The sequence below is a fragment of the Squalius cephalus genome (assembly GCF_949319135.1).
Source record: "Squalius cephalus genome assembly, chromosome: 24".
Lineage (NCBI taxonomy): Eukaryota > Metazoa > Chordata > Actinopteri > Cypriniformes > Leuciscidae > Squalius > Squalius cephalus.
In genome coordinates this window covers 26,989,700-27,005,152 of record NC_137145.1, presented here as the reverse complement: position 1 = coordinate 27,005,152, position 15,453 = coordinate 26,989,700, and the positions used below count along the sequence as shown (strand labels likewise).

The 15,453-nt window shown below is 39.5% G+C and overlaps 1 protein-coding gene across 1 annotated transcript in view; it reads right to left on the bottom strand.

Moving 5' to 3' along the window:
• tln1 (talin 1) overlaps positions 1 to 15,453 on the bottom strand; it is an 86,723-nt gene that overhangs the window by 46,551 nt on the left and 24,719 nt on the right. Inside the window, exons 2-13 of the mRNA XM_079862155.1 lie at positions 10,130 to 10,292; positions 8,198 to 8,295; positions 7,486 to 7,615; positions 6,534 to 6,686; positions 5,980 to 6,122; positions 5,399 to 5,526; positions 4,133 to 4,193; positions 3,590 to 3,694; positions 3,338 to 3,493; positions 793 to 894; positions 345 to 421; positions 42 to 222 (exon numbers count right to left, since the gene is read on the bottom strand). Of these exons, the coding sequence (XP_079718281.1) occupies positions 42 to 222; positions 345 to 421; positions 793 to 894; positions 3,338 to 3,493; positions 3,590 to 3,694; positions 4,133 to 4,193; positions 5,399 to 5,526; positions 5,980 to 6,122; positions 6,534 to 6,686; positions 7,486 to 7,615; positions 8,198 to 8,295; positions 10,130 to 10,259 (1,464 nt within the window). The 5' untranslated portion in view covers positions 10,260 to 10,292. The remainder of the gene's footprint in view (positions 1 to 41; positions 223 to 344; positions 422 to 792; positions 895 to 3,337; positions 3,494 to 3,589; positions 3,695 to 4,132; positions 4,194 to 5,398; positions 5,527 to 5,979; positions 6,123 to 6,533; positions 6,687 to 7,485; positions 7,616 to 8,197; positions 8,296 to 10,129; positions 10,293 to 15,453) is intronic.

The following is a 15,453-nucleotide window of genomic DNA, read 5'->3' as shown; positions in this document are numbered from 1 at the left end:
TACGGTAGTTTGGTTTATAGGTGTTATTGTGTATATCTGACCAGAGGGGGCATGTGTCCTCTGTGTATCTGCTGTTTGGTGCTTTGCTGTTTGGGCTGAGGCATGGAGCCCATCTGGAAGCTCTCTGGACCCCCGGCACCAGAGCGGATGATGGCGGGCAGAGCGACAGAGCCCGTCTCCGCCTTCCCCACCTTATTAAACTGCTGCTGGAGAACTGTTGACCTGAGGCATAATACAATCAGATCTAATGCCACAACTGAGACTTAGAGCAGGGAAACAGATACTGTGTTTCTGTGACGTGACTGACTGCACATAACACCAATTTACTATTCAAAGAGGCTCACTTTTTGGGAGACACTGAATCCTCCAACATGGTTGATTCTTCATCGCCCTCCAGGCCGAAGTGATCTTTGCTCTTTTTCTGCAGATGAAGAGGTTTTTTAGTGAATTAAGGAAAAATACCTGAAAGAGGCACTGTTTCCAGAGCTGATTGTGTCTTTCTCTAGAAAGAGGTCAAACATCGAGGTTTGTTGAGGAATTCCTCACATTACAGAGAACCAGCGGAAGCAATTCCACATGGACGCGATACACAACCATGAAGAATAAGACTGATATGATAAGAAAAAGATCTGCTTGTTAACTGTATTCCTCCAATACTTAGGAAATTGTTGTAAACATCTAACTCGGACTTCTCCTGAGATTTGTCTAGTGAGTCTAATAAATACGTCAAATCACAGATAAGTGGTCAGGCTTCTCATGATATATATTTTAACATTGATCATGGCATTTTACCTTTTTGAGAATGATGTCAATGTAACCAGCGATAAGTTGTGCGATCTGTTCTCCTTCAGTGGTCTGAACGGAGTAGTAACCATCCTGATAGTCTCCAAAGTCCTGAAGAAGAAAGACGTGAAACTCAAAAGGGCAACAAAAAACACAATCACAGTGTAAATAATACGTCACACTATAAAACCCGTGGGTGATTCAATCTTGCAGAAGTGCATGCTGGGAATCATAGTCCTCCCTTATTTTGCATTTAGTAATGCAATTGTGCTGTTATTGTCATTCATTAGGCTGTATAAAATGAGCAAATGTCATCTCAGGTTTAGGAAAGCAGGACACTTAATGTTTATGATGCAATTACAAAGCAGGCACAGAATAGATCAAAAAAGAAAGAAAAAAGGAGAGTATTGAGTTTGTCTGAGTATGCAGTTACAAAGAGCTTGAGGACAGAGGAAACCGTCAAGTGATTATTGAATCGATCTGGCCTTAACATGATGAAGATGTCAAGAGTCTAAATCCTGAATTAGTGCTGCGCTCCAGGATGCATTAACATCTGGTCAAAAACACATCCCTCTTCACGGAGCCAGCGCTCAGCACTGATTACTGCTTCAGCTTCACAGTTTATTACATCAAACAGGAACTAATTAAAGGTCTGTCGCAGTAAGCCAGGCTTTATCATTCCTGTCGTGTCTGAAGAGATCATTGAGCATCATGTTTTCCAGAGGGGGTTCGTGAGGGAACGGCAGGGGTTTGTAAAGTTGAAGAAAAGCTAATACTGAAATAAATCACAACATTTTTAAATAAAAATATATGAATCATTTTAAAACTAAATATGTCATGCGTTTACCTGCATAACATTGACTGACATCAGAGAGCGTGAACATGATAAATTCATGATTAACTTTATGGGGCTGGTCACAACAAGAAATCCTGCCACCACTTGCATTACATCAAGTATATTCAGATGTGTATTTTTTTTATATAATAAAAACATTAGCCCTCGGTTTCACAGACAAGGCTTAAGCCTAGTCCTGGACTTAAAATGCATGTTTGAGCTGTTTTAACTGAAAGCATATCATAAAATATGTCAGTGCCATTGTTTTTTTGTCTCAAGATTCACACCAGTTATGTTTTTTTAAGGCACTTTTAGAAAAGCTAATTAAATGTCCTAATCGAACTAAGGCCTAAACCCTGTCTGTGAAACCGGGCAAGCACAAATGTATATTAAGCCAAACTAAGGAACTGTATACTGTAGTTCCTGTTTTTTTAGTTATCATTGCTTCATCCTAGTTGTTTCTCTAGCTATCCTTTGTGCAGAGTGTGCTGTCCAGTAATTGTTTTGTGATGTTCCCTTTCCAGTGAATTGTTACCATTACAATTACTTTATTACTTAATTTCTACCTTATGATTCAGATCAATGTCTACCTTATGATTCAGATCAATGTCTACCTTATGATTCAGATCAATGTCTACAGGACGTTTGATTCACATGTCATGAAATATTTTTAGCTCTGACATCAAGGGCACAATTACACAAGAAACTCTTGTGATTTATGAAGTTTGTGTATGTGATGTGAGTTACACTTCATTTATGAGCACTGGCTGTTCTTAAGTAAAGAACAGATCACCCTTATCTTAAACAGATCTTTTTTCACTCTCTGAACTGGGGATTCCCAAACTTATTTGTCGGCCAAAGCCATTGAAGCACCCTCTGAGTTTATAAGAGATTAAGGGCCAGATTTACTGAACAGGGCAAATTAAGCTCAATTCCAAAACAGCGCTGATGGAAAAGTCTGCTCGTGATCTACTGACGACGCGCAAATCAAAAAACAGACGCAGTGAGATCATTTACATAACGGCCAACGCAATCTACCAGTTAGCGTCTGGTTTAAGACATGCTTTTTTTGGGGCGGTAAATAATGGCACAAACACCAGTAAATTGACATCTTTAATAAATCCTGACATTTTTTTTGTTTATTAACGAAAAAAAGAGGGTTTACGCTGGTGCAAGCTGTTAGTAAATCTGGCCCATATGCCCTTCGCGAAAACATCATGAACAAAAGAGTGGTTTATCCCGCAAAAACAACATTTTGAGTTTCTCATTTCCTCCCTCATGCCGTTCTAAACCTGTATGACTTCTGTTCGCTGTTCACCTAAGGTTTTGGTTGCGTGGACTTTCACAGGATAGACATACATGATAAAAATATTATCAAAAATATCTTAATTTGTGTTCCAAAGATTAATAAAAGTCTGGAACGATGGGTTTGGAACGACATGAGGGAGCAAGTGATGACAGAATTTTTTCATTTCTGTGTGAACTAACTTTTTAATTATTACAATCTAACCCTAAAGAGACTGAAGAAATCACAAAGTGTTTCGCAAATCAAACCACAGAATTGCACAGAACCATGATGTAGACCATGAGGACCGCTCCACCTCTAGTACACAACATATCCATGGTGTCAGCTCAGTTCAAATGTGAGTTACTCTCAGAACCCCACAGAAAGCAAAGCGTGTGTGTGTGTATATATCTATATAAGGAGTGTGTTGGTACCAGGGTGAAGCTCTTGGGAGAAGCTGCCCAGCGTTTGATGTTGGTCAGACTCCATTCCTGTATCACCTCTTTGGACTTCTCATCCACTCTCATCACACACTCTTTAGTGATGCCCAACAAACGCGGCACAAGCTTATTCTTTCCTTTCATTTTTTCCTGTAAAGGAACGGACGTTGCCATTAGCAGAAGGAGGCAGGTTTACACTGTGCCACTTAATCATATTAGAGCTCCAACATCGAGTGAGTGCGTTACCTTGACTAAGAAGAAGGACACTCCGTAGGTTTTCAGAGATCTGGCTAGTTTGACGTAGCTGACTTTGGCTTCAATCTCCGTCATGTTTTGGCAGTTTTTGTGTGCCTTAAAGAGAATATTTTAATCAGGGTTTTAAAGAGGGTTTATCATGAAATTTTAATGAAATTTCACTTCATTCAACAATGATGTATTTTCTTCATTTTGTAGACCCCTACAGACACAGGCCAAAAAGATAACACAAACAGGCTAAATGTATTTTTTGAGCAGTGTGTTTTAAGCCCAGTGCTATGTCATATGTCACATATGCTGGGCAGATGAAAGGAAGAATCTCATACAAGCATCTAGGAATAATTGGCTTGCCAAAACTGTGCAGGCCAAGAATGGGCCGATGGTCGTCTTCATTTATATTGCTGTTGCCTGACTGGGAATAGAACAGCTGGTGGTGGAACCCCTAAAGTTTACATACAGCACATAGTTCTACACCTAACATGGGTATGAAAAACAGGGCCCATAATGCATCAGACAAAACCTGCATAACCTCACCTGGAAGATCCTTTTCTCGCCCTTGTTCTTGACGTACTCTTTTGGCAAGAATTCTTTCACACTGGATGAGACAGAGAGGAAGCAAGAATTACTTATTGATTTTGGAGAACTAAAGCAATTTGGACTAGTGAATTTAGCAGTAGGTTGTGCTGGCAACTGATGTATAAAAACAGGGCTGTCAAAGTTTTTTACTGATGTGATTACATGTAAATTAGCTTTTTTTTGTTAAGGGGTTAAAATCTGTTAAGGGGTAATAATGAGGGGGGGAAAAAAATCACTATTATTTACAACAGGATCTGCATTTTCATGGGTTTAAGTAAAAGATTTTTGTTATAAGAGACAACTTTGTGCATAAAAACCTCTCCCTTCCTGGTTTGCGACAGCTGAATGTAACAAGCCGAACATGTCAGTCTCTAAGTATTATTTCATTTATTTAAGCCACGTAAAAAGTTCACTTTGTAAAATAAGTATAATGAACTACGCAAAAAGCATTTCAAACATCTCCCACAAGAGGTGGGAGAGTTTTAAAAAAATAAAACTTTGTTAACCTGAAGCCTTTGTTGTGCCAAGTCTGGATTACTGTAGTCCTAAATATAAACTACTATACAGCTCAAAAATGATAAAGGCCTAAATTAATGATGCTAGCATGAATGACATACATGTTTCAGCTGGGTTAGTTAAAGAAAATAGTCCTTGGTTACGAATTTTTATGCATAAAAAATAACTAATATTGTCCATAATGCTAATATTGGCTATAAGACTATGTCAAACCTACATCCAAATATGAAACAGAATAAATGTATACAAAATGAAAACAAATATGATGAATAAAAACAAACATGATAGTGCCACTACTGGAAGACGTTTAACAAAACTCAAATGTTTTGAGTTATTTGTAATTTAATCATCATCGAAGCTCGACAAGTGAAATATGAGTGTCATAGAGTCCGTGTTAATGATGTCAATGATGAAAATGTTAAAGGAGACGAGATGAAAAACACAGGCACCGTGGCAAAACTATTTTCATTCAAATATATTGTTTAGGAAAATATGAGGAAAAATTAACACTGCAAGATATTGGTAATGTAATAACCTTGTTTTTAGAGGAAGAATAATGTAGAAAGAATTGATGCAAATATTTCAGTCATAGTATGTTGAAAATCAAGCCCTTGTGCGGAATGAGCTCAGCATCGGTGCACTGCTTTTAATTGAGCAGGCTGCTGCTGTGGGCCCTTGTAAGGATAAATAAAAATGTGAAGAGCTCACTCGAGGAATCCAGGCTTGTGTTTAGACTCATTGTGGTCTCCAAACTGGATCTGGCACTGGTATCCGGCAAACTCACAGGCCTTATCAAAGGAGACGGGATGGGAGCCGTTCAAGATGTCATCACGGGCCTGGAATACAAAAAAAATTACATTGTACAAAAGTGCAACTGAATCTGAACAAAATTAGCAACAACCTGATATAACTAATCAGGAAGTATGTGATACATTTCTAGCGAGGAGTATTTTGTCTGTCCACACTGCAAGCAGGAAATATGCACGACGCAGCACAATACAATCAGACCATATCTGATGTTTAACATACATTTAGCAGGATTTTAGACTAATGACATATCAATGTGAATGAGGGCTTCCCCCATATAATGCCACAGAAACAGAAATTGACAGAATGCCCTAAACATGGAACACATCTATATTTGATCCAAGAGAAACAAGCTTTCCGTACTCAGAAAATACTGACAAAGTGAAAAACAAGTCCCCCAACACGTTGTAGAGATATCATTGAGTTTACAGATGACACAAGGACATGATTCTGACGAAAAGGTGACGTTCTGCGGGCCTTACCTGCACATAGAGCAGGTTGAGCTGTACAGGGTCCCTGGAATCCACATTCTGGTCCGAGTAGAAGAACTTTCTCCTGAGAAGCAGCATCTCAAACTCCTCCACACCCTGCTCCCGCAGCGTACGCCCATGATCCAACCAATTCACTAAATATGCGTTAAAATACAACTCTGACATCAGTAAGAAACACCTGTCCAAATGCACACCTGAATTTCTTTACAAAACTAAAATTTGAATTATGTATTTCTAATGGATTAGCTGGAGCGCACAGTGAAGAAAAGCAGGCAACAAGAGTCCAGATTATGCGAGAATATACATTTGGTCACTACAAAACTCCCATGGTTCTGTTTGTTTTATGTTATAGTTTTGATAGCTTTACTATTATACTACAATGTGGAAAATAGTAATAATGAATAATGTACAAACATAGTCAACAAGTTGAGAATATGTGTTATGTACTGCATGTTTCTAATATGTACTGTACTGACGACCTTCTAATCTAGCAAACAATATAAACCAATATTTGTTTTATTCATGGTAAGCAGAATGAGACATACACTCATCATCTGTGTGAAGTTTCTGTTTGAGTTTCTCCATTTTTTTCTCATCCCTCAGGAGGGTCTTGTCTTTTTTCAGTGTTCCCGTGGTCTCTTCCTTCTTTTCCTCTCCCACGTCACGCACCAGTGAGTACTCGTCATAGTTTGTGATGCCTGAGAAATCAGAAGTGTTTCACTACCTCAATGCATTCAAACTGTTTCTCAACGGTCATATTAGTACAATTAAACCTCTAAAGATAATTTTTACCCACAATAATCATTGTCCTGCGTCACATTTACAATAGACATAGTCTTAGGAAACTCTTGCTGTGTATTCAAGACAGACAGTGTTTCCACAAAAAATGCAGTGCGGTCACAAAGTTACTTATAGTTAGTATAATGTCTAAAGTGTACCATCGAAATTAAGTGTAACCCTGGTTTATATTAAACATGGATTTAGCAGGTTTTACCAGGTCAGCTGGATTAGCTTGATGTGCTCACTGAATGCCCTCAACACTGGGGTACCACAGGGTTCAGTGATCGGGCCGCTATTTTTCTCTATCTACACTGTATCACGCAGGATTATCATCCAAGTCACATGGGCCTTGTTATTACTTGGTATCAAGATGTGTTTTTGGTCATCCAATCACAAGTAGTCAGTGTTAAATAAAGGTGGAAATGGGGTCTTGTGAAGCGAATAGCTTGTCAAAAGTGTTTGTGACCGCACTGCATTTTCAGTAGAGTGTCTGTTGGGGAGCAACAAAATAAAGTGTTAGCAGATATTTGGCAGACAGTCTACTAATACTCTAATGATATGCAGTTACAAAGTTACTTATAGTCAGTAGAATGTCTAAAGTGGACGATCAAATAAAGTGTTAACAAAAGCAGGAAAGCTCTGGCCTAAAAATAACTAAAAAGCAGTCAGATTAGAGTTCACTTTTAGGACTGGTTCGTCATATGGACATAAACTTACCTATTCTGGCACAGATGGTCATTAACATGTCACTGACGATTTTTGAGTCATCCACCATAACAGTTTTCACAGTCCCATCCAACATGCGGATCTTCAGGGGTCTCTGTTTCTTTTTGTACTCCAGAGTGTCCTAAGGAAAACATGTTCTTATGAAATATCCTTTATATCAAATCCAGCATATTATCTACACAAGTGTTATGCATCTCTTAGATAAGGGTCAATTTTTAATGACTTGACTATCATGTTAACAATAGATTTCTACAAATAATGTTGCCATTAAAAAATTTTTTTTTCATTTGCTCAAGTAATTACATTTTATCAGTCAGTATGTACTGATAAAAAAGCTTGCTGTTGCAAGAGCAATGTTACAGTCACCAGTTACAGGTACTTAAAATTGCATGGACTCATTTTTTTAATATTTCAAACATATTTAAAATATGTCAGTCTTATCAAATGAGTCCTGATGCATTATGCAATCATCGCTCATGACCACACCTTAAAAAAAAAAGAAAAAAAAATTCACTCATTTGTGATTTCTAGACAAGAAAACATCTGATGCATTATGCAATCATCGCTCGTGACCACACCTTAAAAAAATAAAAAATAAAAATAAAAATCCCTCATTTGTGATTTCTAGACAAGAAAACATTTAACTTAAAGAGATTCCACTCACAATGAACAATTTCAAGTTGATGAAATATTCAACACTCACCCCGTTTCTCAGCATGTAGTAGTCCAGAGCTTTGCCTGCCTCCAGCCAGATGCCCTTTTTTGGGTCTTCATCTGACAGGAACAGGCCATAGTCACTGGCTGCAAATAGACAGTAGAGATAGCGTACGGTCAAGAACGTCAAGATCAGAGGGTGCATTAACTGGCCATTTTCTGAATCATTCCTAATGTCGTTCATCTTTCTGACACAACATCAGAACGTCAGATGCAAAGCAGTGGAATAAAAAAATAAAACACAAGGTCTAGAGATGTGTGGTTTAGAACTTCTTTTAAATAGAGCGCCGTATTTTTAGAGCATGTGTCTTGTGAAAAACTGCAAAAGATGCGAGTGCAACGGGCAAAGATGTGGGTCTGTTTGTGTTCAGCGCAGCGCAGTGGAATGCAAAAACATGCTCTTTGTGAACGGCTCCTTATGGTTGTTTTTTTGTCCTTTGTGGAAGTTGACAGTATAAATCATCATCCACTTCTGTTGTGAACAAGAACAGCTTAGAAATTCTCCTTTTGTCTTCCACTGAATAAAGATATTATTACAGCCTTGGAATGACATGAGGGGGAGAGTAAATGGCAACAAAACTGTTTGCTTTAAGTTGAAAGAATAACCAGAGAAAAACATGTCAGTTGACGCACATCTAAGAAGCATTTCGAGACGCATGTCCAAACTCATGAGAGGTATGTAATATGTACTCTTGAAAAATTGCAAAATTGCAGCTTATCTCAGCCCTGTGCAAGTTCCTGTGTGCACACTGCTGTAGGTCAATCAAACGGTAGCCAATCAAACTAAAGGCCTTTTCAACACTGAAATTTACAATTTGCTGTGGGTGTTGTCACTTGCCCGACTAGCCTCGTAAGTTTCAACCACTAGAGACTCACTTTTTACATTTTTTCCTCAAGGGATTGTCAATTTAGGACTTAAGAATCCTGCTCAGTTTCACTATGGTGACTAAGACTAAAACTTTGAAATGATAATGGCAAGAAATATTTTTAGCTTCTTCTCTAATGTGATGTGGCAACACTGACAGACAAGCTATTTAAGACTGTTTCACATCCCACATAAGCTGTTGAGTTTGGACGAGAGCAGTCGGTCAGAGAGACGAATGACTCACAAGTTAAGACAAGTATGTAGAGCGGTTCTGAGGACTGTTACATAACAGCTGGGACCCAGCCGCACCCTGATACTGGCCCATTACAGCGCCGCACAACACACACTACATTTACACTTGATTTCTGTGGTATGTTTAGGCACTTTTTTTCACTCTTTGGAGGGAAGAGAATTTCGGGTGGAGCAAATACTAAAAAGGGAAACCTAAATCAGAGATATTATGTTGGGATTTTTGCCAAAATGGATAATTTTCCTAGTGTTGCTGCCGATGACAGCTGTAGGTTATAAATTAAGAAGTGTTTATGAAAAAACAAACACAATATTGAACGTCTTAAATGTGGGAAAATAGGAAGATTAACATTCAGTGATCTGATTTGAGGAATGGGGTAAGTCTTCTACAGATATCATATAACTGTATCGCTTCCCGCTGGAATCTTATCGCGTCTGGTTAGGACATGGGACAGGGACTCTTTTTCTTTCTTTCTTTCTATTTTTCTTTTTTTTTTTACATGGTGAAATATGATACAAGTTTCAAATAGTGCTTTAGATCCACTGCTTCGTCTTACTGAATTTTGCAGCTGATCAATTGAATGTGAGCCGTAAACATTTCAGCCATTGGCCTTTCACAAGAAAACTTCAAGGGCTTTTGAAATGTTTGTACCGCTTTTCGACATCAGTGACTGGCTTGCCTCATGACATGTTTCTGTTGAAGTGTAAGACCAACTCCTGATAAACGAATCTAGTGTAAGGAGCACAAAAGTGCATGTTTGAACACAGCTGGGTGCTGAGTTTGCCAGGGCTATAGGAGTAACTCACGCTGGCCGAGCTGTGCCTCTGGGACTCTCTCCCGGATGATGCGACAGGCGTCGTACACCATGGTGGAGGGCTCGAACTGCATGGTCTTCACCACGTTCCCCACCCCGATCTTCAGCGACAGCGCCACCATGACTGACACTACGGGACTGTGCCACTGCTACTCCTGCAAGACAAACCATCAACACTGTTCAGGCTAACATGGTGATGCTAGTGATGCTTTAGATGATCTAATGTTCACTTCTAAAAGCATCACTGATGTTTGGTTTATATACAATACGGTGGCATGGCAACTTCAGCTATTATGAAACTGAGTTTAGAAACAGATTGCTGGTCATGTCATAGTAACACTATTAAAAAAAAACAATGAAGAGTTCATCCTGTTGTGTGGATTAAATATTTATGATTTTTAAAAATTGATATGTAAAATATATTGTGCTTTCTTTCCATTGTTCTGTTGTTAATGCAAACAGGATCTGTTATATGTGAGAAAAATATACAGAAAGGCTGAACTTCCCTCTTGCAAGGGGATTTCACTATGAGATTTTATCAGAAACAAGGAACAAAGTAAGTCCTTTCAGTTTTACTCAAGATCTATTTTAGTCAAGTGAGGCAAAGACACACAATCACATTTTCATGTAAATCTACTAATATCATTAAAAACTCTACGTGCTTTGCAAGAAAACAAGTCTGTACATCAGGAACGAAACGAGATGCAATCACACGAACAAAACCACGGCTGAGAATCCAAATCAGAAAGAACATCAGTGCGAGAAAACAGGCATGCGAGTCTTCTACGTGAAGTCAACGTCCAGTAAAAAACCCAGAGGTTTTCGTCGTGTTAGTCTACATTGTATTTTTTCTTGTATGAAAAAAAGCTATGGGAAAACACCTCAATGAAGCAGAGGAATGCTGACAAAGAGGAAACAACAGCAATATGGGATATGAGCTATGATATATCAAAATCTTTGGGAAATATGAACTAGGCTATGTTGAGATGAAGATGAGCAGTCATTGGACGAATGAAGATATAGAGGTGTTGAAGCTCAGGTCAGAGGTTGAAAGGTCTGAGCATCCTCACGCCAAATGCATAAAAACAGGAACCAATCATAGGCCAAAACTAAAACTAAAATAAATAAAATTATAGCATTCTTACAATAGTCGACCTAAAATTTAGTTTTTCATTTAATTTAGAGTGATACTGAAAGTTAAGGCAGGGCGAAAGGGACCACAAGTCCAATCTCAGCACTTTTAGGCACACCATGGGTAAGTGAAACTTTGCGGTTTGTTTTGGGCAGAAGATATTTCGGGGTTGGTAAGTCTTCATGGCTGAGGCCGGGGTTTCGTCCGATTCTCACCATTAAACCACCAAATTGTAGTGATGAACCAAAAACAATGACTATTTGTAGATTTTCACAGCAAACAACACAAAAATTAAAGCACATATAAATCACAATTATACTGTGAAAGCAAATGCAATTTCCATCATTTAGAATTAGCCATAATAATTACAAAAAAAAGTTCCACAAATCCTGACGAGACTACCTGTGAAAGTTACAATCCGTCACATAATACACATGAACCGTTGTATTTTCTTTATTGCAGTCCTGTATTCCACGATATATCAGATGGTATTTAGACATTTCCTGTAAGGTTAAGCTAAAGACACTGTCACCAGTGTCACAACTCCAGCCTGAACGACAGTGTGACGAGGCAGTGTCGAGGACAGCTGTGTTTATGAGCTGTGAAAGAGGACACACATTCCTGAGGAGACTGTGTGTGTGTGTGTGTCTGTGTGTGTGTGTGTGTGTGTGTGTGTGTGTGTGTGTGTGTGTGTCTGTGTGCTCTCATTGGGACACGCTATTCTCTCTGGGGAGGAAACTGGAAGTCTTCCAGCGGCCCCATCCTAGCTGTGTGTGTGTGTGTGTGTGTGTGTGTGTGTGTGTGTGTGTGTTGGGGAGGAGTTGAGGAGGGACACTTTTCCACATACTTCCAGCATTCCCTTCATAGCCCAGTGTAACGCTCCTCCCAAAACAAGGTCTTGTAAAGGAAGGAAACAGCGTAATACTGATATAACAACATTAAGCCTCTAGGAATGTGCAGGACATGGCTGGCTTCTCTGAACGAGTTGGTGACATGCATCATTTTCATGGCACTACAAATTAAATTGAGGAATTCTTTGGAAAAGTGTTCATTTTTGCAAACACTCTCTTATCAGCCATTTATTTCTAAAACCACATATTCCGGTTCAAAACTCACTTCTTGACAGAATTTATTGTCGAAGGTGGCGGATGTTACACAAGCACTACCTTATGACTGTGATAATAAAGTGACATTGATAAAAGCGATCTTTCCTGGTAACCGGCAGCACAGACAAAGAAAAGGGAAGTAGCGGCATATGTACCAACAATTAAAAAAAAGCAGCTCAGAAGGAATGCAGGACGATCTCCCAACTCAACCCAACGGAGCGATCCCCTCGACTCCAGTGACAGGCTCATGCTCAGTGATGTGGAGATAAATCAAACCATGCTGATTTCTAATATCACTCTTCGTAATATAAAGTTAGTTCTTTCATCTCCCACAGTAATGTAATGTCTTCCAGTTATCTTTAATTAGTGCCGTTTTTTAGCAAACATGATATAGATATAATTTGATTAAACTACATATGTAATAAGTTTGATTAAAATGATCCATTGATAGATAAATGAGTTTTGAGATTATGGTTAACGGTATGATTTGAAGTGGTTTGCTCAGTTTTAGGAACAGTGTGTGTGTGTGTGTCAGGACTGAAGGAAATGAAACTGCTGAACAGGGAAGTCTATTAATGAAGTGTGCATGTGACCAGCCTGAGCTCTACTCTACTCCATTCACGACACATCATTATTGTACTTATTCTGTTTAATAAGTAATCTATTACTTTATCATTAATATCACTATTAAGAAAGAGCAGATGTGGTTAATTTTATAGACAGAAAAATACATGTAAAATGAATAGAGGGGTGGTAATATATTTTGTGTTTCAGTCAGGAAGTTGAATTATCCGGCAGGGAAGGGGAATTCAGGGAAGGATAAGGACTTGGCCAAAAAAGAAAGAAAAGAAAAATCAACATCCTTGGTTTGGAAATATTTTGGATACAGAAAAGATGATGTATCAGAGCCAGGTAATCTGCAAAACCTGTCAAACTATCATTGCGGCAAAACAGAGCATTAACACACAGGGCTGTTCACACACAACGCGTTTCTGTAGTAAAAACAGGAGACGCGGGTCTAGAAACACGCAGATCTCGAGATGCAGCGGTTAAAGACGTCTGGCTAGCACGTTTCAAAAAGGCATAAAGAAAAAATTGACACCTTCATGTATAATTTCTGCAAAGATATGCAGCCTGCAAATATCCTCAATAAAGCTGGCTTCCAAAAACACAGATGATACAGACAAGTGCGCAAGGCAATGTTGATGAAGGCTTGTTAGACACAACGTGTCGGTGTGTGGCTGTATGTGATCGTTTTTTATTTATTAGAAATAAAAATTATAATATTGTTGTTAAAATTAAAAAGCCTTGAGTAAATAAAGGCTTTTAAAACTCGAGTGCATTGGCCTTATATGTTTCTTAAACAGTTGAGCACCGGGATACGGGATTTTTTACTCTAGTAGCACTCTCTGCATTTCTGTTTTAGTTAAGGGAATATGGTTTCAAAATTGTGATCAAAACGAAATCACAAAACTGATTAGTTTTTTGTTGTCCATATCGCACAGCCCTACTGTGAAGTTGGGGTATAGTGTATTTTATGCTCCTGTGTGGCTCAGAGAGAGTGAATGCACACACACACACACACACACACACTGAGCTAAAGCTACCAGCCGGCCCAACACCGTGTGAAAGTGCAGCGAGAGATGTGTGAAACACCAGTGCAGAAGAGCCAGAACTGAGTCAGTGACAAGGCAAGCTGAAATGCAACAGGAAACAAACTGAAACATGCATTATGCATAAACTATTCTTATTGAGTAAGAGGAAATATTAATTTCTATAAGTCAGCGTGTGAACCCTGCATGAACTGAAGTCGCAAGTACATCAGCACAGTTGCTTTTATGTTTCATAATCAAACTTTGTCAACACCGCCTCTTTTAATAGCATTTTAACATCACATGCAAGATGGTATGGCTATGAAATTTCCGCTATTAAATTTAAAGGTGCTCTAAGCGATGTCACGCGTTTTTTTTTAGGCTGAAACATTTTTTGTCACACACAGCAAACATCTCCTCACTATCCGCTAGCTGCCTGTCCCCTGAACACACTGTAAAAAAGCGCGGTCTCTGTAGACAGCCCAGGCTCCACAAACGGCAACAAAAACAAACTGGCCCAGCCTGGACCACGAAACATAACAAACAGTGTTCCAGCCAATCACCGACAAGAATGATTTGGGGGTGGGGGGTTAGTGTGCGTGCACATGAAGGGGGGTGTGGGGGGTGGAGGAGAGAAGAGCATGAAGAGGGAAGTTAGCTAGAGGAGAGATGTCCTAACAATGACTAAAGTTATTAAAAATTGTATTGTAATAAAATTGTATTAACTTTGATACGGCCGATACACGACGTTCCGATGAACAAATAACAAAGAATAGGGAAAAGGAGAAGGAACGCGAAGTCCCGAATTTACATCGGAAAAGCCTTCAAAGGGTGGCGAGAACTCCGCCGGCAGAAGGGCTTCCGATCCGACATTCAGGAGGCTCTGTTTCTGCTGGACAGGTGTGTGAATCCAGTTTGTTTTTTCTAAATGGTTCATGACTGTTTCAGGAAGCACGAAAGGGAGGGGGAGAGGGAGGGGACGGGATGAGGAGGAGGGAGGGGGAGGGGACGGGATGAAGAGGAGGGAGGGGGAGGGGATGGGATGAAGAGGAGGGAGGGTCGAGCTAGCCTTCGTTTTGTTTGACAATACTTCGAACGTCAACAAGAAGTGACGTCACCCAGCATTAGGGTTGGGCGATGTCCCCTAAATTGGCAGTTGACGATGTTTACAGTAAAACATCGCGATGGACGATGATATCGTCGGGGGGGGGGGGGGGTGCTGACGATCACGAAGAGACAGGGATAGTGCACATTGTAGCTACTTACATCTACTGTGTTTACGCCACGGGAATACTCGGCTTGGCATTTTGAAATATTTCTATGTTTATTTGGCCGTTCAGGCGCGCAACCGAAGACAAAGACTACTTGACCATGTTGCGCTCGGAGCGCGCGCGCACCATCCTGTCAGTAGAATTCAGTTCTCTTTCGCGACTTATCGTGCTTTTAATATTTCTTTTCAATAGCACATCCTGCTCTTTTCTTTCTC